The sequence below is a fragment of the Sylvia atricapilla genome, chromosome 13 (assembly GCF_009819655.1).
Source record: "Sylvia atricapilla isolate bSylAtr1 chromosome 13, bSylAtr1.pri, whole genome shotgun sequence".
In the NCBI taxonomy this organism is placed as follows: Eukaryota; Metazoa; Chordata; class Aves; order Passeriformes; family Sylviidae; genus Sylvia; species Sylvia atricapilla.
In genome coordinates this window covers 17,689,233-17,710,367 of record NC_089152.1, presented here as the reverse complement: position 1 = coordinate 17,710,367, position 21,135 = coordinate 17,689,233, and the positions used below count along the sequence as shown (strand labels likewise).

At 49.1% G+C, this 21,135-nt stretch overlaps 2 protein-coding genes across 9 annotated transcripts in view; one reads left to right on the top strand and one right to left on the bottom strand.

Moving 5' to 3' along the window:
• Positions 1 to 1,243: 1,243 nt before the first annotated feature.
• SENP8 (SUMO peptidase family member, NEDD8 specific) lies at positions 1,244 to 7,702 on the bottom strand. 5 transcript variants are annotated; one of them, XM_066328654.1, is made up of 3 exons: positions 7,627 to 7,687; positions 7,097 to 7,360; positions 1,244 to 3,497 (listed from the first exon to the last, which is right to left on the bottom strand). In XM_066328654.1, the coding sequence occupies exon 3, from the start codon at positions 3,467 to 3,469 to the stop codon at positions 2,831 to 2,833; it is 639 nt and encodes a 212-aa protein (XP_066184751.1). In that variant the 5' UTR covers positions 3,470 to 3,497; positions 7,097 to 7,360; positions 7,627 to 7,687; the 3' UTR covers positions 1,244 to 2,830. The 5 variants fall into 5 exon arrangements, 3 of the variants coding, with proteins under 3 accessions (XP_066184751.1, XP_066184752.1, XP_066184750.1); XM_066328655.1 differs by having other exon boundaries at positions 7,097 to 7,283; positions 7,627 to 7,680; XR_010744649.1 differs by lacking the exon at positions 1,244 to 3,497 and adding an exon at positions 5,753 to 5,765.
• A 122-nt stretch (positions 7,703 to 7,824) lies between these two features.
• MYO9A (myosin IXA) overlaps positions 7,825 to 21,135 on the top strand; it is a 171,269-nt gene continuing 157,958 nt past the window's right edge. For all 4 annotated transcript variants that reach the window (XM_066328647.1, XM_066328645.1, XM_066328648.1 and 1 more), the window contains exon 1: positions 7,825 to 8,144. The gene's annotated coding sequence lies outside the window, so the exon portion shown is untranslated. The remainder of the gene's footprint in view (positions 8,145 to 21,135) is intronic.

The window sequence follows — 21,135 nt, the reverse complement described above, 5'->3', positions numbered from 1 at the left end:
ACGGGGACAAATGGACAGGGATGTTTCCGACGGAGAGGCCGAGGAGGTTATTGCACTAGATGGCAGCAGAGACTGCGGGATGTGACGCGGTGGTGGCAGGGCCACCCTGGGGACAGCGCTGCCGGGACAGGAAACTGAGTTGCAGCCTCTGCTGGAGTGGGCAGGACGAGCCTTCCTCTTTCTCCTCTTCCTCCCTGCACATCCATAAAATTCCACTTCTTTCTTCAGCCTGGCCCATGCAGCAGAATGCATGAAAAGGGCCCCACTTGAAAACCACGGTGGCAGTGTTTAAGTGGGGACAGGGATGGTGTCACCTGTTTTGGGCGGGATTTAGCACCCGGGGGTGCCTGGGGAGATGGTCTGGTCTCTTCAAAGCCCTGGAGTTATGGGGCTGTCGGAGCCTTTGATTCCGTGGGTGACCTGGAGGATGAAAGGCGCCATCCTGTCCCTGCCAGGGACTCACCTAGCTTGTTTATCCAGTGGAAATGGGATTAGGGTTGTTTTTCCCAACAAACAAGTTGGTGTGTAGTGGGTCCATTCTCAAAGTGGGACTTTTGGCCCCAGAAAGAGGGTCAGAGTTGAGGACTGGGGTAGGGGGTTGGTCTGATGTGCCCAGCCTGGTGTTTGCTGGGTGCTCCAGCAGCAGGTGCTTGGGGTCCCTGTGCTGAGCCCGAGCCAGGAATGCAGTCTCCTCCCAGGACTCTCTGGTTAAAGCCAGTGGTGGGACAACCATGAGTGCTTGTGCCATGTAGGAGGTTTGGAGGAGCACTGGGATGAACCCCCGGTGTGCTTTGGGGGGAGGATGTGCCAGGATGTGGCTGCAAGTCTCTGGTTTTGTTTCCCAGCTGGTGTCTGCCCACCTGGTTTGGTGCATGTTGGCTCTCTCAATGACACCCTGCTTGAGCCTATTTGCTTTTCTTTGTGTAAAGAAATGCCACGTAAAAGCCTCAGGTGCAGGGAACGTCCTTGGACACTCACCTTGCTGGCCTGGAGGAGGGATGAGGAGCACAGGGTGGTGCTGGATGAGCACAGCCCCTGCCCTCAAATCCCACTGCTGTTCCCCATGTCACACCCACCGTCCTGTATTCCTCCCTCCCCAGCCCAAGCCAGCCTCTAAAAATAGGACTGAGAGATTAAGTCAGCCAGAAAGGCACTGTCAGACAGATGAGTCAGAGCCACCGTGCTGTGACACTCTGCACCACAGCATCAGCAGGGACACCAAGGACTGGACGACGCCAGGAAGTGCACAGTTTGGTCTGAGTTTTATTCTGAATTTAGGAGTGGCAGTGACGTTGCTCTGGCAAAGCCCCTCAGAGTCCAAAGGGAATCCCCTTCAGTGAGCAGCTGGATCCCTTTCTGGCTCCAGCTGAGCAGGTTTTCCAGGAAGGGCTGGAGGCTGCTCTCCTGTCCAGGCAGTGGTGGGAGGGAAGGGAACAGCCCCAACCCTTGTCAGACCCCCGTGGTGCCTGCCATGAGGGTGTTTTGGGGCAGTCCGGGCTGATTTCTTGACTTTCACTTGGAACAAGGGAAGGTGAAGCCCACAGCCCCCTCAGTGCTGTGCTGCTGCACACGCCAGTGGTGAAGAGCTCCAGGTTAAAAACAATCCTTCCTCAAGGGTTGTATTTAACCCGGATTTCCCTTCTCAGGTAGGGGTGTGGTTGCTCTGCTAGACACCACTTGAGCAACCTGCTCTTTGCTTCTCACCAGGTGAGAGATTATTCCTTATCCTGCAATGACATCTCAGTTTAATTTTTATTTTCTGCATTGCTAAGCCTGTCTTTAAGGAGAGAATCCACTCTGGGATCCCAGCCATCATCCAGCACGGGAAGAGAAGTGTTTCAGTTTTCTGAAGTGCATTAAGGACTTCAAGGAGCCCGCAGTTATCTTTGGCTTTTATACCTCAAACTCTGTCCTTTTGTTCTCCCTGGTGCATTTTTTTTTTCCTCTCAAGTAACAGAACTGGTTTTGTGTTAAAGCAGCGACCGCTAACAAGGGCTGGGGAGCACTGAGGAACCCTCCCTGCACACAGAGACGACCTAAAATCCTAATGAAAAACCCCAAACTTCAAAGAGCAAGTGTTGCTTTTCATCTCAATTAAGTTTCTTTTCCTAGGATTGGCTTTCTCAGCTTCCTATTAATCTTCCAGCAGTCCAGAGTCGGGCTTTAATTTGCAGTAAGAACAAGCAAGGGTGGGGGACCAAAAAAATGCCATCTCTGTGTGGCCTAGGAGCACCTGGCTGATGAAAACTGACTTGGATGTTGCCCTGTTCTTAAATTAATTGTAGCATTTCATTTGCAGTCTCATCTTTTTGCAGTGACATCTCAATGTCAGGTTTTCAGGGGTACAAAATCCTGGCTGCTAAATCCCACATTGCTCCAATACCGTTAGCAGGAGGCACAAACTAGAACTGTCCACGATAAAGCACTCGGGGGCTTGGGTTTAAAGAGCATTTGCTAAATCTGGCTTGGAAGGACAATGCCTGGAGCCAACTAAAGCCACCTAATGAGGGTGTGTTGCCTGCTGGGCACAGGTGGAGAAGTCTCTAGCAACCTGTTTTGCCGCAGCGATTACTGTAAAAATTTACCATGGAGAGGGTTTCTTTGAAAGCAAAGTGACTCTTGTCACTAGAAGTTGAAAGGCCAGTGATTTCGAGAGGAGAATAAGGCTTTTCCTGGAGGGAACAGGGTGTTGGGGGGGGTGTAGCCATGCTAGAGGGGTTACATTCTTTTTCTTTGGGACAATCCTGTGCATGGGCATTCTCTCAGGCACTGGGGGTGCTGCCTCTTGGACTGGGAAGGCAGTTTTTGGGGGGCTGGAGGGGCATCCTCATCACTTCTGTGCCAGTTTTGTGATGAGAGCTTTCCATTCCGACCTCTTCTGCGTGATGTAGGAGGGGGTGAGGAGCTGCAGCAGAGGCTCCACCCGGCCCTGGAAGTACCCGTGGCACAGAGCCTCGGCATTGCAGATCACATACATCCCACAGTCGTAGCTGTTCTGCTGTGCCGGCGCCTTCTCCTCCACAAAGGTGGCTTTGCCCCCTCTTTTTCCCAGAAAGGCCTCCAGTTTCCCTGCCACTTGCTTGGCGTGGACAGAGTTGCATTTACTGTGGGAATCGTAATGGGCGAAGCACTTCTTGTCCCTGAAATAAACCAGTAAGCTCCAGTGGGTGCCCCCAGCAGCCTGGCTGGAGTTGTCATTGATAGGCAGGAACAGCAGCTCCTTGCGGAGAAGGTCCAGCGGCTGGAGGAACATGGCTATTTCTTCCTGACTAAGGGCACACTTGATGAACTGAGCCACCTCGGGGCCGATGAAGCACACACGGTGGCTGAACTCCTGGAACTGCTGGTTGGCGAAGTACTCGAAGGCGAAGCCGATGATGTGGTCGTTGAGCCAGTTTGGGGGCTCCAGCAGGGCCACGTCCGACTGCCTCAGCAGGCTGTCCATGTAGCTGAGAACCACGGGATCCATCCTGCGCTGCTCCGGGGAACTGCCAGAGCTGCAACAGAGAAAGGGAACACGGCTTGGCACCTGGGTCACGCCTGGGACACGGCACTGCCCAACTAACACCTCAAGTCCCTTTTCAGCAGCAGTAAGCGAGAGCCCAGGATTCCCAAATGGATTTTTGCAGGACCATGAGCAGAACACAGAGTGTTGGGCTGAGCAGCAACCTACTATTGTGAGGGTTTTGGCTTCAAACCCCAAATTCTTAAGTTTCTAGAACTGTGCCCCCAGTGAAATCAACCTTCCATCCTGAGGATCTGAACCTCACAACAAAGGAGTTCAGTTCCTGCACAGAAATCAGGAGTGATCCAGAAATTAGGTGGTGTTTGGGTGTCTCTGTGTTTTACCTGGAGTTCTTTGCATCACAGGTGTTCCCCTAAATACAAACCTTTTTGGGCTGTCTGACAGACATATGGTCCCTTTCTACGAGCACAGAGTGCCCCAGCTCTGTGCCAGAGGCATGAGCTGTTCCAGGAGAACCTGCTGGGCCACCAGCACAGCAGGCACAGCCTTGAGTAAGGAGTAACAAAGCAAGACGAGATCACAAACAAACCAGTTCCCGACCATGGGAATCTTTATGACAACCCTCTACATAGCCAGAGTAGGATTTAGATTTTCCATAGGGCAATTTGATTTAGAGCCCCTCTATCTACTTTGGTTTTCCTTTAGCTCTGACACCCTGCAGCCCTTCCAGGCTCCTCAGTGCTGTGATGCATCCTCAGCCTCTAGCTCTTTTCCTGGCTAGGACAGGCCTGGAAATGCCACAACCTGGGACAGTGGTGACAGGGAGCTGGTTTTGGCCTCACTCTTCCCTCCTCTGTCCCAAAGGCAGCACAAAAACACCTTCAGATTTCTGAAAGCCTCGTGTGAAAGCTCAGAATGATAAGATCAGTTTAATATGATTCACTATAAATAAGTCACCGATTTTCCATCATGATAGAGAGGAATGAAGCAAATGGAGAGTTCTCTTAGGAAGAAGTAGATTCACACTTCTTACTGTGACATGAATCATGAGGAATAACCCTTCCTGGCCTGGCATGCATAAATTAAGGGATTTAATGTCTCAAAAATCTTGGCAAGGTCCCCTGGCATGTGACAGGCAAGGAACAAAATGGATGAGCCATGGTCCACATGTAACACATGGGAAGGAAGGGCCGAGGTGAGTGAGTGGGGCACGAAAACAGCCAGTGAGCATTTGTGTGTGGCTGGTGGATCCCGGAGATGCCGAGCAGCAGGAGTCACCAGAGGAAGGGAACAGCCCTTGTTTATGCTGAGCCAAACACAATGGTATTTGGACACACTTCCGACCTTAATGAGCTACAACTATTTCCAAGCTCGTGGTGCAAACCCTTGTAGTATAAAAACAAGAAATCCAAATGGAATCCCAGCAACTTCTCAGCCTGCCCGAATATAGCCTGGTTTAAAGATCTGGACATCCTCCAAATATCCTGTTTGGGGGTTTAACATGGGCACTGCTGAAATACTTCTTGTATGTGCCCATGGAATGTCCCAGATTTTCCTTTACATTGTGTTCTTTCTGCTTCATCTTCTCCTGGACATGTAGAAGTCCAGCCAATAGCTTTCCACTCCAGTCCAAATAGGATTCATGGCGAGGGAAGCATGTGTCCCGTGCTCTGTTAATTTTCTACTCTGCAGAAACATCGTTGCCTTTTTTTTTTTCCTGTCATGACATTTGGCAGGTTCCTCCAGTCAGGAAGGAGAATGGAAGTGCTTAATTGCCACTAGCTACTACTTTTAATTTTATTGCCATCTGGTATTTGTGAACCCGCCTGTGAGTTCTGCGGGATGACTCACCACATGCAGCTCCAAGGAAAACCCTTGGGAGGCTCTCTCAGAGCCAGGTCAGGTAAGCAGCAATCACCAGAATAACGTGGTGGGGCTGTGAAAAGCCACTGGTGAGGTGGCTTTGTTTGGGAGAACCTCCCATAAGAGCTAAAGATGGATCTGCAGAGGAGCCAGGACGTGGATCCGAGGCTCTGAGGGGTGTATAAATCCTGACGTGGATTGTGGGAGCAGCTCTGCTCAGCCACAGCCAGGACTCTCTTCCTGAAGGCGCAGGCACGCTCTGTTCAGTTTCCATAAAAATAGGAATTAATACTGGCACAGGCCTGGAACATTTGCTGGAGGTTGCCAACAAGTGTCTTGCTGGTTTGTTTTATTTGCATATTAATAGCTGGAATTTGTGCAAACTCCCTGGAATCCTCAGCTCCTCCAAGGGATTTCAGCTGTCCCATTTCCAATGCTGACACGAGGAAACCAAGGAGAGGGAAAGGAGCATTTCAATACCAACACCATCATTTCACTGACAGATTTGAAAACGGTGCTGTGTTGCATCAATAGGGCAAGAGGTCAAGTTTCCCTCACTGAAGTTATAATGATTTAAGAAATTAGCTGCTGACATTAGTGTGAGTTCAATCCATAAACGGATGGGGCTCCTTTGTGTCCAGAAGCAAAGCCTGTGTTTTCCAACACTTGACCAAAAAACACCCCAAACGTGTCATTTTCACACCATTAAAGACAACAACCCTCTGCAGGTAATTGTGGAAGGCAATTGAGAGCCAAAGAATGAGGCTCCTCAGTAACTGAGTGTAAAAAGGCAGTGACAGAGCAAAGGGAGCATGAACTAAGGATGAATCAGATTCCTGAAGTCTATTTTAATAAATTAAAGGTGCTAAGAACCTCCAGAGTGAATAGTTTAAGGTAACATGTCACTAGAGTCCTGTTCCTAATTTAAAGAACATGGAGGTAAATAGGAAAATGGTCACCTGGAAGACAAAAAATACAGCCTTTATCAGGGAGCAGGAGGAAGGACAGAGACGGTTTCCCCTTTTAAAGATCAGGAGTAAAAGACCCTATGGTTTAATTTTCTATTCACTTTTCCTTGAAATGCGGAGTTTAGATACCACGTCTGGATAGTTGTTAATGGAGCAAGATCAGACATGGAACATTAATTTCTATTTACCAGCAGGAGCCAGACTGGGTGACACCTGAATCTCTGTGTTCCCTGACAGAGCCAGAGGAGAAACTCAGGGAAAATTAAACAACTCAACCAGAACAGAGGCGTAGTTGCCTACCTTTTTGTTAAATATAAATAATCTCTCTGCACCTGTAGGTTATAATTCCTGTATGATACAAGAGCATCCCACTTCTGAAGGTTCAACAGGTCATGAGTGCTGAAATCAGAGGAAAATACTCCAAGCTCCATTCTCACTGTGCCCAAACTTTTCTGTTCTGGACAAATTCCCCAAACCAGAGACTGCAACTGAACTCAGAACCTCTCTTGGTGTCACAGCGTCTCCCAGGGCATCAAACCAAGAGCCACAGGAACAACACCCAAAGGTTTTTACTCCTCAGGACGGGGTTGACCAAAACATGGAGTTTAACGGGAGAAAACCCCTCAGCGAGCAGAACTCCCGAGGATGAGGGATGGGAATGTCCCAGAGGCACCGGTGGGATTGGTACCGATGGGATCCCAGCTCAGACCCGGAACGCCGACACACTCACCTCTCACCTCCCACAGAAAGGGTCTCATCATGGGAGCAGTAGGAAGCACGGGGAGGAGATACAACTTACCTGGAACACCTGGAGCTCACAGGAATTCGGTCAGGAGTGGGAATTCGGTCAGGGGAAGCGATTCGGGGTGCCCCACGGAGGAGGAGCGACGTGCTGACCCCGGGGCTGACCCCGAGCGTCTCCCGGCGCTCCGGTGCCGGGATCAGAGCACGCCAGCGGCCCCGGGAAGACCTCGCTCATCCCAGCGCTGCTTTTATGTGAATAAACGCCAATTACGGGGCCAGGAGACAGTGCACCCGGGCCAGGCGCAGGGTCAGGGCCTGGCTGCGGTAGGAGCAGAGACCACCCACAGCACGTTAACACACCTCCACTTCTTTACTCATTTTATCCTTTTTTCCCCTTAAAACGCTTGAAGTTTTCGGGCTCGAGGCCGGCCAGACCGACCCCCGACGGCTGCGGCCGGCGCGACCCCCGGGCATGGCGCCCAGCGCCGGGACCTTACCGGCACTATGTCCTACTATGTCCTGCCATGTCCTGCCGTGTCCCCCCGTTTCCTGCCGTGTCCCCTCCCGTGTCCCCCCGGGTCTCACCCGCCGCCTCATCGCCCGTCGCCGCCGCCGCTCGGTTACCGCGCACTGCCGTAAAGCGTCCGCGGCCGCGTCGTAATGACAGGGGGCGTGTCCGGGAGGCGTGGCCGCGGGCGTGGGCGTGGCCGCGGCTGGGGGGCGGGGCGGTGCGCGCGCCTGCCTCCCTGCCTCCGCCGGGCGGGCGCGTGAGGGTGGCGCGCGCGCGCGGGCAGTCGGGCAGCGCCCGGGCGGCGGCGGCGGCGGAGGGAGCGTCCGTTCGCACCCCCCCTTCCCGGGACCCCTCTCAACACCGACCCCCGGGACCCCCAGATCTCCCTTAGCACCGAGCCCTCTCCGCGCCGACACCCGGGACCCTCCTCACCGCCGACCCTTGGGACACTCCTCAGCGCCGACCCTCCTCAGCACAGACCCCCGGGACCTCTTTTCAGAACAGACCTCCTTCAGCCAGCGGCCCTCGGGACCCCCCTCAGCGGCGGCGGCGGCGGCTGCGGGCGAGGGATGCGCCGCGCCCCGACACCCAGGTGAGCGGCGGCGGCGGCGGGGAGCGGAGCGGGGCGGGGGCCTCCGGTGCGCGCGTGAGGTGGGAGCGGCGGGCGGGGGTCGTGAGGAGAACCCCTCCGGAGCATCGGGGGGCCGGCGGGAGCCTTTGTTCGGCGGAGGAGGGCGAGTCTCCCCGGCGTCGTGGGGTCTGCCCGGTGGTGTGGGATCCTTCCTCCCCGCCCGAGCCGCCCGCGGTGGGTGCGCGGTGCGGGGCGGCCGCGGGCCCCTTCGCGGACGGGGTTTGACCGCCCGGTGCCGCTCACCCCCATCGCGGGTGGGTTGGACACCCAGAACACGGAAAAACCAGCCTGGGGGGAGGAGATTTACCTCAGAAGCGTCCCCAGTGTGACACCAGTGGGGCCGTGGGCTGTAGCTCGGAGTGTGGCAGTAGCCCTGAGGCTGTGGACATCGCCACGGGAGCAGGTCGCGATCGCCCGCGGACTCCGGCCCGTGGCTCCGGCAGCCCGGTACGCCACGCCGAGCCCTTCCCGAGTCCCCATCAGCCATTCCCACCCTTCGGAATGAGGTATACCTGGATTTGCTTAGCACAGTGCTGGACTTCACGGCAGGTCCCACCCTGGCACGCCGGACCCTTGTTGGGAGCACTGCACCTCCGAAGGTGAAAACAGTCGAAATTTCTTTCTTGAATTTTCCTAAACGTAGCCAAAACGGCGTTTGCTTTATGCCAGAAAAATAACCCCCCTCAGACGTGACCTGCGCTAGGACCTGCCGTGAGTTCGGAGCCGGGCGTTTTGCCGCCCTTCTGCCGCTCCATCGGCTTTCTCCTCCTCCATTTACGTTTCCCTCTCCCCAGATCCAGCCGAGGCTGATCAAGTGGGGAGGGTGAGCTCAGCAGAAATCATGGCTTTCCCATCCCTCGCTGCAGCGCGGTCCCTGCCCATCGGCGGATCAAAAAAATAATCACGTAGCGGCAGAGGAAGGAGATTTGCTGCTACGGGAGGGAAACCGGCGCGGTGTCTCGCTCAGTCGATAACCAAGCGCTGTAATAAATCGCTCTGTAAATAGATTGCTAGGTGGAGAATTGGGTTTCTGACCGGCTCCAGTGTTTTCCTGACTCTTTTCTCATGGGACTGCTAGGAAATGACAGGGGAGCGCTGTGTGCCCATGGAGAGGTGCGTGGATGCTGCGGTGATGGGCTGTGAATCCTTAAGCATGACCTTACAAATGTGAGCTTATCCATAAACTCCAGCTTGGCCAGAGCCTGCATTATGCCTGAAGAGCATCATCTTTTCAGCGTCTCACCCTACAGTCACACGATTTTCCCCTATGTCCTTGAGTAAACTCACTCATTTCAATGGCTTTTCTCATTTTAACATTTTATTTAACAAAAATAAGAGGGTTTTCCATGCCTTTCCCCCTCATTTAGGCTCTCCCTGCCTTTGCCCTCCTTCCTGGCTGTAATTTTTGATCCCCAAGACTGTTTTGAAAGCTGTCAGTCAGGCTGCTGATGGCAGGGAAGGTAATTCAGTAGCCCTGGCACACAAGTGAAAAGCTTTTGTTTCCTTGGCTATCAATGATGATGCAACTTCACATTTAATTATTTATTTTATTTATGTTTTTATTGCGATCAGTGCATAAATCAGCATGGCTTTAGAGATTTTTCCTCTGTGTTGAAAGGCCTAGTGTCCACCAGCAGCACCTGGAAAAAGCTTTACTGGAATTCGTCATGTATTTAAAATGTATATCTGTTTTGTGAAGTTTTTGTTCTGTGCATCCACTGCTCCTGATATGATTTATAAACTCCAAATTTTAAGCTTTTTTTTTCCTTCTTATTTTGGGTGGGGAAGATGCATTTTGAGATTCAAGGTATCAAATGCCTAACATGACTACTGTTGTTATGGCATCTTGCACAAATGTCCATACTAGACCACTCAGACAATCAAACCTTTGGGATCCTTTGCTAGGCAAACCTGAATGCTGTATGCCTAAATTATTTGTATCTGGGATGTTTATGGTGCATGTCATGAGCACTGATCACGTTTGCAGGAAAACCCCTGGAAATGTGAAGCGCCTGAGGTGGGTCACTTGGGAAACATGAAACCTTGAGTTACCTGTGCTGCCTTAATTTAGCTTGTGTCAAGGTATGGCTGGATTTGAAACCCTCATCCCCTGCCTGATTTCTGGGAGAGCAGTATTCTCCTCTGGATGGAGGAATGGATCTCTCCTCCTCATGCCTGCAAGTCAACAGGGGGAGTACTGGGAGCGCAGGGACAGTGCTGGTCCCTCCACTGGTTTTGCAGCTTGGCACCAGCAAACCAGCAAGGAAGACCAGTGTTCACCATCACAGGCTTGGGACCACACGTGTCCTGTAGCCTGGAGCTTAAATACCTCAAGCCTGGGGAAACCAGGAGCAAACTTCCAGTGTCTCAAGGGGGTGTACAAGGAAGGCCAGGGAGGGACTTTTCATCAGGAGCTGTAGGGCCAGGACCAGGGGGAATGGCTTCCTGCTGCCAAAGGGCAGGGTTAGATGGGATATTGAGGAGAAATGGTTGGCTGAGAGGGTGATGAGGCCCTGGCACGGGTTGCCCAGAGAAGCTGTGGCTGCCCCATCACTGGAAGTGTTCTGGGCCAGGTTGGACAGGGCTTGGAGCAATCTAGGATAGTGGAAGGTGTCCCTGCCCAAGGCAGTGGGTGGAAAAAGATCAGCTTTTAAAGTCCCTTCCAGCCCAAACCAGTCTGGGATTCTGTCATTCAAGTGTGACCAGAGAGTTTCTAAAGTCGTTTGGGATGGCTGGTTTTGGTGAGCATAGTGTGGCCATTTTCTGCCCAATTCTAGTTCTTGCTCTAAACCGTGCAACTTTTGAACTCAATCCCTTTAAAAATACATTTATGAGGGAGCAAACAAGGTCATTGAACCACTGGAAGCATCTTAGCCGGTCAAACTTGATTTCAGAAATTCCTGCGCCCCCTCGGTTTGTAAATAAAAGGGAATTTGCGTTCCCGCTTGCACGAGAAACACCGGGGTTGGAGGCATGTTTGTTGTGTCGTTGATGAAGCTCCCAGCCTGGACCTGGACTCTGGCTCCCTGAGAAGGGTTGGGCACAGGTTTCAGCTTTGGAACATGGTGGGTTTTTTTTTGTGTTGAGGTTTAAAAGAGCATCTGAATTTCTCAGGCTTTGTCCTGCGTGCCGACGTTTGCTTCACTTCCTCTCGAGTGAACGGGATTTCTCCCCTCTCGACAAAGTAAACATGAGCATAAATATTTAAAGGATCACGGCTCAAGTTTGCAAATTGGAGACTTTCTCTAGCATTCCTTTGGACAAAAGCAGTAGCACTGGAGATTTGGGATGTGTCTGGGTGCTTCCCTGCTCTAGGGAGAAGCTTGGTAATTCTCTGGGCTTCACGCTGCAAAAATACTCTGCTGTGTTTTCAGGTCAGATGGCTGGGGTTATCACAAAGCTTGGGGTTTTATGAATTTTAAGGACAAAATGCTGCTGATGGGATATCTGTGGCTCATTGGAATTGAGATTGTTTCTGTGGAATTTTATTTTTCTGTTACACAGGCTAAATTTTTCCATAGGTTTTGGGTATGCATGTGAAGGCACAGGTGTTGAGAGTTGAGACTATAGGAACCAAACACGTGAAACTCTTGCCAGATAATGGATAAAAACAGGAAGAATGGGAAATGGAAGAGTCTCTATTTCTTTGTTTGACTCTTTAATATTAAATCTCCTGCCGTGTTTGACAGGTCGAACACCGTGGTGACATGTACGTCTTGCTCCTGTGATTGTTTCAATGTCTTAACCTCTGTGTCTTGGAATTGAACTTTTAAAAGTGGAACTCAACAAACCACTTGACCTCAGAAAATACAAGAATTCAGGAGGGAAAGCTATTGAACATGGGTTTTTAGAGTGGAACTGATTTCTGTGTCTGTTTTTAAAAATATTATCTGGAGTTGCAGTTTTATTAGACCTTGTGCTAGCATTATTTTGTCTGTGGGGAGGAATCTGTGGATCCCTTTTTCACAGGTACCTGTGGGAAAATCTTACAGGTGAGGTGAGAGTTCCATGTCTTTGCCACAATGGCTTTTTATTCCTAACAAACCCCCATGATCTTAATGCTACCTCTGATGGAGGAATGTACGCTCACCTGGGTCAGAAGGGAACTGAAGAGGTCACTTGGTCCAAAATCCTGCTCCCAGCAGTGTCATCTGCAAAGTCAGATCAGGTTCTTCATGGCTTTAATGTCTCATGTCGGTTGTCTTCCGCCTGTGGTTTGTGGGCTGCAGGAGGAGAAGGGAAATGAAGTGGTTTGAGCTGTGTTAGGTGGGAAGTGTCTAAGTAGAATAAGATTATCTGTGATCCACTGCTTCCACTTGCTGCCTTTTAAACTGCTGCTTCCCACTGCCTTTCCATGAGCTCGTGAAGCTGGTCTAGTCACAGGCTCCAGCTGAAAGAGGATCTGGCCTGGCTGAAGTTAATTTTGGGAGGAGAACAGGGATAGATCAGGTCCATTTGCTGATAATCAGCATGAAGCTTGCAGGCAGCTCCACAGTGTTTTGGTGGAAACTCCTCAGAATTTTTCTAGGCAAAATGAAATAAATAAATACCTGTGATTTAAGGATTGTTCTTACTATTTTGATTACTTTCTGCTGTTAAAGCCTTGCATTGCTGTTTGTCATAGGCATGGATGTGCATCCCTTTGGGGAGGGATGAGATGTCTCTTTTTGTAGGGTTCTCCTATGCCTCTGGCTGTTTACACCATGCCAAACCATGGTTAGACTAAGCCATGGGTCATAGTTTTGGACTCTGGTGGTTTTTGTCAGCTCTTTTTTAGAGTTTTGCTAAGAGCCTCATGAGGAGACAGAGCATGGTCTTCAGCCAGGCAAATTTTTTGCTAAGGGAGGTGGAGCTCAGGAGTGGAAACACTGTGGTGCACTGAGGATGCTTGGGGTAGGACAGCAGTGAGGCTGGGTCATGTCAATGCCATCATGGAAAACAAAGAAGATAGGAGCTACAGGAGCTGATGAGGCAGCCAATTATCCTGGGCCGATGCTCAGTGTGTCCAGGTTTGGGTATAGATACCCCTGCTATCCCTGCTTTAAGGACCCAGATAAAACTTGAAGTTTTCTTGGACCCTTTGAGATCTGTCTCTATATCCTCCCAAGGAGTATTGATATTCCTTGGTTGGATCCTTTGTCTGTTGATGTGAGATCATTTCATGGGGAGCTCAGCCAGCTGTGTCTCACCTAAGCTCTCATCTCACTCACCTACAGAGATGTGTTGCTTTTTGTGCAGCTACATGCCTGGCTTAAAACAAGATGCAGGCACAGCTCTGCTGTGGTCTCCTATCATCTGTCTGTTGGGTTGTGGTGTGCTTTTAAAGATCTCTTTAAAATCGTGGAGGAAGTTAATGAAATCTCTGTTGGTGTTAAGGCCCCTAGAGACAGGCTGGCTCTGTGTGTATGTAGGTGGTCCCTTCTGAGGGGAGAACTGGGCTGGATCCTTTCAGCCTTGGTAGTTTTGGTGGTTCCAACTGTCTGCTCAGCTTCTCTTGGTTTCTGTCCCTGTGACTTTCAGGAGTTACTGCAAATCCCTGTTAGGAGCGGTGGGGAGCAGAGCACAGGGGGCCGTTCCACTTGGATGCTGCATGAAGTAGCAAAGGAAAAATGTAGTTTAAAATAAATAAATGCTTTGGTTACCCCCTTTAAATGTAAAAATAGCCAAAATATGTGGGTTTCAATATAATTCTCGAGTCTTATTTGCTGGTCTCTTCACATTGCATCACTTCTGGCATCCCTCAGATGACCTTGAATCCTAGAGTTACTCTTTGGATGCCCATTCCAGGTCCTGGCTTTTATCCATCATGCACAGATAATCTGACAGCCTCTGTGCTGTTTTTTAATCAAAATTCTTTGGACTGTCTTTTATTTCTTGCAAAGCATGACCTTTAAAAAGGTAGAGGATCCTGGATATGCTGTATCATGGCTGAGAATTAATGGAAGAGCAGTGTTTAATCCAGATAGATCCATCTTTGGAAAACCTGAGCTTTAAAACTAGCTCGGACTATGAACGTTTTTGATAGACCGCCAAGAATTCTTTTATTGTATTCAGCATCTACATGGTTGGTTTTGAGGGATGAACTTAAAACAGGTTAACTGAAAATATTTACTTTAGTAGACTTCCGTAACTCTGCTGTCTTTTCATACCTTATGTAAATACATAGGCCAAAAAAAAATTTTCTCCTAAATGTTGCCATTTAAACTTTTATGGCACTTGCCTATAAACTGTTAGGTTGGTTTGTGCTTGTTGGGTGCACAGGACAGCCTCTCCGGGGAGGAATTAGTAAATGATTTAATTGTTAAGGAATGTGGTCCCATTAGGAAAAAAAAAAAAAAAAAAAAAAAAGGACTGCAGTGGATCATTAGAAAAGTTGTGCTTATTAAAACAATGCTGAGCAATTTGTAATGATTTTTTGAAATAAGTGGATTTTTTGGAAGAGGGAGGTTATGTGGTTAAATAACCCTTCTGGGGGTTTCTTTGAGCACAGAAGAGCCGGTCTCTGCTCCTTAATTCACCAATTGCTTCATAAATGGGGCATCATTATGTGGAATGTGTTGCTGCCGGTGGTGGCAAGGATGGCTGAACCACTCCAGCTCAACAAAGGGATTCGGAGAGATGTTTAAAAGCAGAACCACTGTTTCTTTTGCTTCTTTTCATCCGAAAATAAAGATGCAGCCCCGCTGCCAAGGGATGCGGCGGCCCAGGCGCCTCCCTTGGGACTCGGGCCCCACGTTTGCGGAGTGTGGCGAAACGTCTGGCTGAGCAACGAGGGCACACTCTGGGTTTGTCTGGTGGAGCGACGAGGGCACACTCTGGGTTTGTCTGGCCAAGCAACGAGGGCACACTCTGGGTTTGTCTGGTGGAGCGACGAGGGCACACTCTGGGTTTGTCTGGTGGAGCGACGAGGGCACACTCTGGGTTTGTCTGGCCGGGCAATGAGGGCACACTCTGGGTTTGTCTGGCCGGGCAACGAGGGCACACTCTGGGTTTGTCTGGTGGAGCAACGAGGGCACACTCTGGGTTTGTCTGGTGGAGCAACGAGGGCACACTCTGGGTTTGTCTGGTGGAGCAACGAGGGCACACTCTGGGTTTGTCTGGCGGAGCAACGAGGGCACACTCTGGGTTTGTCTGGCGGAGCAACGAGGGCACACTCTGGGTTTGTCTGGCCGGGCAATGAGGGCACACTCTGGGTTTGTCTGGCGGAGCAATGAGGGCACACTCTGGGTTTGTCTGGCGGAGCAATGAGGGCACACTCTGGGTTTGTCTGGCGGAGCAACGAGGGCACACTCTGGGTTTGTCTGGCCGGGCAATGAGGGCACACTCTGGGTTTGTCTGGCCGGGCAATGAGGGCACACTCTGGGTTTGTCTGGTGGAGCAGTGAGGGCACACTCTGGGTTTGTCTGGCGGAGCAACGAGGGCACACTCTGGGTTTGTCTGGTGGAGCGACGAGGGCACACTCTGGGTTTGTCTGGTGGAGCAATGAGGGCACACTCTGGGTTTGTCTGGCCGAGCAACGAGGGCACACTCTGGGTTTGTCTGGTGGAGCAATGAGGGCACACTCTGGGTTTGTCTGGCCGAGCAGTGAGGGCACACTCTGGGTTCTCTCCTTCCCGGCCAGGCCGTGGCACAGATAACCTGCACGGACAGGCGCTGGCTTTCCCTGTCAGGAGAGCCACGGCGGCCAGCGCTGCCGATAATCTTATCCCGAGGCACTTCACCGTGCCTGGTAGGTAGGTGAGGAGATAGGAGGACAATGCAGAGCAGAGGTCAGGTTTGAGGTGCCTGCAGCAGATAACGAGGAATCTTAAATGTTTTTCCTCAGCTATGAAGGGAATGAATTTTACCAAAAGCGACAGAGGAGTCTGCAGGGAGAACTGGATGAATCCACAAATCCTTTTGCTCCTCGATGCTTCGCCTTGCTCGGCTCCAGGGCTTGCCAAGTGCACCATGACTTGTCAGAGCACTTGTTTCAAAACGCGGTTCCCTTATCCAAATGCATCTCTGGTCTCCCTGCAATCCACAGGGATTTGTTTCAGGAATTTATTAGCATTGGTAAACATTAGCAGCAGTATTTCTTCTTCTGATATCTTTAAGAAGTAACTTGCCAAGATAGATGACTTGGCAGCTGTTGCCTGTTCTTTGCCCCACCAATTTGTGAAAAAGACATGGACTTGTGCATTGTTCCAGGCTCCAATCTCTCTGTAATTCCAGGTGGGAGCTGCTGCCTTCCAGCTGAGTTCAGCTGTCCCATGCTGTGTTTCTTCATTTATGTGATTGAAATACCTGTCTAGATCCATCACCATTCATCTGGGATGAAAGACACAATAAATATGAGGAGAAAAATATATTTAAAATATATATATGTATGTATAAAAATGAGCACTTCCAGAAAATGGGCTAAGGAGAAAATCAATGATCACAAAGGTCCATTTCTGAGGGACTGAGAATTCATTATTCTACCTAAAAGTCTTTGCTGAAAGAAGGGAAAAAAAAATCCCTGCTTGAGTATTTTCCTGTTCCCACAGAGGGAAGGTGTGAATCTCACCCAGGGTTTGCTGGCTCAGTTTTAGCAACATTAGGGGTTTCCTCCAGTTTTATTCTCTGCAGCTCAGCTGCTTGAAGGCTGCTTTCATTTTTGTTTTGTCAGGGAAGATGTGAAACCTGAGTAGCAAAGGCTAAATGAGATGTTTTATGCAGTTGGTGCAGTCTAAGGAGTGGCCCTGCGTGAAACTTTTTCGGTTGCAGACAAAACTCATTTGAAAACTCAGTCTGAAAGTAGCTCAGTCTGATATTCACTGTGTGGTGGGGACATTGTGATCATTTGTCTTGTGTTGAGTCTATTTTTAATAGAAGTGGAATCCTTGAGAGAATATCTCAGAAAAATAAATGGAAATTAAAACCTGGAGACGTGGATTTACAATGGTGTGGGTGGAGTTTTTCTGTATATTTTAAAGGTTTTTTATCCTGAGCACAGACTGTCCTCTGCACTCTGAGAAAAGTGTTGGGTTGTTTTTTTTTTTTCCTTCTTGTAGGACTGGATCAACTTTCTTTTCTGTTTTGGGAGCATTAATCTACATACTTTCTTTTCAGGTATGCTCTTCAGGGGCTGTGAGTGGGCAAGTATTCAAAAAACTTGAACAATTTTCCTTAGGTGAAGGATCATTACAGGTTCAGGTGCTGCCATTATTAGCGAGACTCCCGCCAGCTGCAGTTTAATTTTCTAAATGTCTAAATGTTGAAATTCCAGATTGTTACACAAGTATGTGTGTTGGTGTGCTTTGAGAGGCTGGAACTCTGGACTGCTGGGATAATTCTCAGCTAATGACGTTGATGGATTTGAAGTGACTCTGGGAAATTAATCACCAAAATCATAAAAAATTCAACCTGTTTGGTTTCTAATGTAACGTGGCCCTGTGTAATGTGGGTGCAAAATTATTCATAAATGTAGGGCTGCAAACTCAAGTGGGAGAGCTGAGGAGAAAACAGTGACTTACGGACCTGCTGCATACCAGGAGACCTTGAGATGCTTGTCCTGGTGGGCATCTTCTTCAGGAGCAGCCCATTGCAGTGGGTGGCCTTGGAATCTTGGGGATGGGAGAAACAACATGGAAGAAAACAAAGCTCAAAACTAACCAGAGAAATTGCTCTGGGTTAGTTTTGGATTGTGCTCGCTGGAGCATCATCCTTTAGAGAAGACTGAGACAGAAGGTGCCAAGGAGGCACTGAGGACCTGGGTTAGGCCACATTAGGCCTGAGATCATCCTGTGTGTTTCTGCCGCTGTCACTGGGATCTTCTGCTTCATCCTGCACTTCCTGGTGCTCAGCAGCTCTGCAGTCTGCATCTGACCTGGGTTTTGGGGGGTTGTTTTGGCTTTAGAGGTTTTTTTACTGCTGATGTGGTGGGGTTTTTTTTGTTCAATTTCTTTTATTTCTCCCTAATACCTAAAAATACCCCCAGCTCCAGTCACCTGGTAGGAATCACCTATTGTAGGGGCAAGTAGGGAAGTAAAATCTTCTGTGGCGGCATTTGCTCACTGATAAGAATATTTTTTTAATGCATTTCCTTTCCTCATTCTCAACATGCCTTTTAATTCCTCAAGAAAAAAGGTGTGGGGCCTTCTGGTGCCTTAGTGGAGGTTGGAATCCTCTGTGTTTGGTGCGTGTGCTGAGATCCACAGGGGAAGTCTTGGGTGGGTGAATTTGGGGTGGGCACCTGTGCAACTGCGTGTTATTTTGAGGAACAAGCATTTTGCTCATGTTACAAAGTACTGCTGAGGGATTCGTGGTGCAGGTGAAATTTTGGGTTACCTGCTTAATTCACTATAACGTGCTGAAAAATTATCAATGCACATTTGATCCTGCCTTTTTTTTTTATTATTTTTTCAATTCTTAAACCTTTTGTTGTCCTGAAGCTGTTGATTTTTGGGCCAAAACAATACGAGGCAGTCGTTGTGGTCGGCAGGGTGGGGCTCGGAAAGGTCATGTTGCTGATTCCCTTCGCTGGGAAGGGCTAATTATAGAGACAAACTGGGGAAGGAAGAGAACGGGGTCAATTAGAGCATCCAGCACAGTTTCCTTTAAATTAGAGGTTGGACTGGAGAGATAAAAAAAAAAACCCAAACCCCAACGTTAAAGAGGCACAGAGTGAGACTTGAAATGCTCTGGTGCACAGCGAGCTCAGCAGCTACAGCAGATGTCCTGCAGTTTCAATTTTAAGTAAAGAACATGTTGAATTAGGAGTTTTATTGCCAGAATTGCCAAGTGGAGCTGAAAAGACAGAGGAGATGTCACTACTGCTTTTATTCTTTTATTCTTTTATGTGCTTTTGGCTTGCAGTAGGTTGAGATAGTGAATGAAGCAAAGAAATGCCTTGCCCCATCGTTGATTAAAATAGATTTTGTGGGAAAAAAATAATTAATTTTAATTCTTTAGTGCTCAAAATGTTATATTTTCATAAAAAGGCTGCCTGCATCTTTGTACACTGAACATGGATCAGTTTTATATGTGCTTTATCCCTTGCTGGAGAGGCCACTAGGGCTAAACTTTTTCTTGGAGCTGTCTTACGGGTTTAAAAGGGTTTTTTTTTCCCTGGATTTATGTATAAGCTAACTGGGATTAGAGGACACAGTATTTGAAGATATGGTGCAGACATGGTGCGAGCTCTGGGCTCAGAGCTCTGCAGGTGTGGAAGGCAATAAACCCCAGTGCCAACTGGAATTTGTGCAAGTCAGTGAAAAATCAGAAAAGCTTTTATGGTGCTTTCCCCAAATGATCTTTTCAGTCCCTTAACACCCTCTTGCCTCAGATTTTAGGGCAAAGCCATGGTTGGCAGCCCCTCCCCATGTCTGCCGGGTACATTTGCTTCCCCTTTGCCAGATCACCTGCCTGGCAGCGTGCAATTACCGGGAATTGCTGTGCACAAAGGGAAATGGCAGAGCGGGGAGAAAAACCCCACAGTTTCATCTGAATGCTTCAATCCGGATTGGCAAATTCCTTCTGCCGGTGGCGTGACTCATTCTGGGCTTCCTCGGTGGGGGCCACTACTGGCAGGGCATCAAAGGAGCAGCCCGCACTTCCAGACTGGAGCTGAACCAGGATCTTCCTGGAGCAAGGGCTGTTTTTCTGGTCCTGGGATCTCTCGATGTACAGAGGTGGTGAGATGTTCCCAGATCTCCAGGGAATTGGTGATAAGTTTGATGAATACGTGCTGACGGTAAGAAGGGTTTCTTCTTGCTCCTTTGAGCAAGGCACATGCCTCTGCAGAGGGTCGTGCCCAACTGGGGATGGGCTGGGAAAGGCCCTTTGGGGTCAATGACACGACCAGCAGAACAGTCTGTTCACTTCTGCTTTCTCGGCTAGAGCTGATATGCAGGGGTTTAGTGTGGCAGTTAGGAAATTCTTCAGCTAGGGAGGAAATTTTTAGTTTTATTTTTCCTGAGGGCATAGGTAAAGGTACCCTTTGCTCAGGGCTGTGGTGCAGCAGAGACTCCTGCCTTCCTCTCCTTCATTCTGCTGCTAAAACTGACCATATAAATGCTTCTCCCATGTTTTTGGTTCAACCAACTTAGCTCTAAATCTTAAATCTTTGAAAGACTAAATTTTTTTTTTTCCATTTGGAGCAAAGACTGTGAGCAGCTCTGCCAAGTTCAGGATTGTGCCACCAGGACCTAGGAGAGCCTAGAGAGTGTCACTGGTGGTTGTGCCACCAGGACCTAGGAGAGCCTGGAGGGTGTCACTGGTGGTTTGATGTGAGAACACCTTCATGAGCTGTACTCTTATTTTTTTTTTTTTTTTTTTAATTGAAAGGTGCTGTCAAATGTTTTCTAATAGCTTTTTAATATTGTTTTATAATTTATTTACAGTGTTAAATATTATTTTTTGGCTTTTTCTACTTTTTGACTGTGTTATCTATGTGCCTAAATTACAGTCCCAGGTCTCTCGTGAAGCTGTGAACACTTTTACTGTTTGAGGTGGATCCATAGGGTCTATCAAGGAGATGTAGGTTTTAGCACATCTACAGCTTTGGCTGTGGGATATTCCTCATTTGTAGGTGTCAAGGGAGAGAAAAACTGCAGAGAATATGAAAGGGATGTATAAATATTTAGAGGATGTTTCTTTCAAATGTCTGGCAGGAGACTCTTGGAATACCATGAAAAGTGTTGGTTTTCCTTTTTTCATTCTTGAATAGGTTGGAACTGGAAATCAGCATCCTGAGCTGGCAGAGGAGTCAACATCTTGATAGTGATCTAGAGTTCTGTGTGAGGAAGAGCCTCAGAGTACAGATTAAAAACACAAAGTTAGTGCAGTGAGGGATGCAAGAGAAGAGCAACAAGATCATATAAAACAATTACTTTTGCCGCAATGGCCTAGCAGGTCAAGATTGTCTTTCTCAGATCAGAGGGAAGCTGCTCTGCTAGCTGGGATAAGTGCCTGGAAAGGGAGCTTAAAC

Excerpts from the sequence above, each read along its gene's own strand:
- SENP8 (XM_066328653.1), bottom strand. The coding sequence starts at position 3,469 with ATGGATCCCGTGGTTCTCAGCTACATGGACAGCCTGCTGAGGCAGTCG.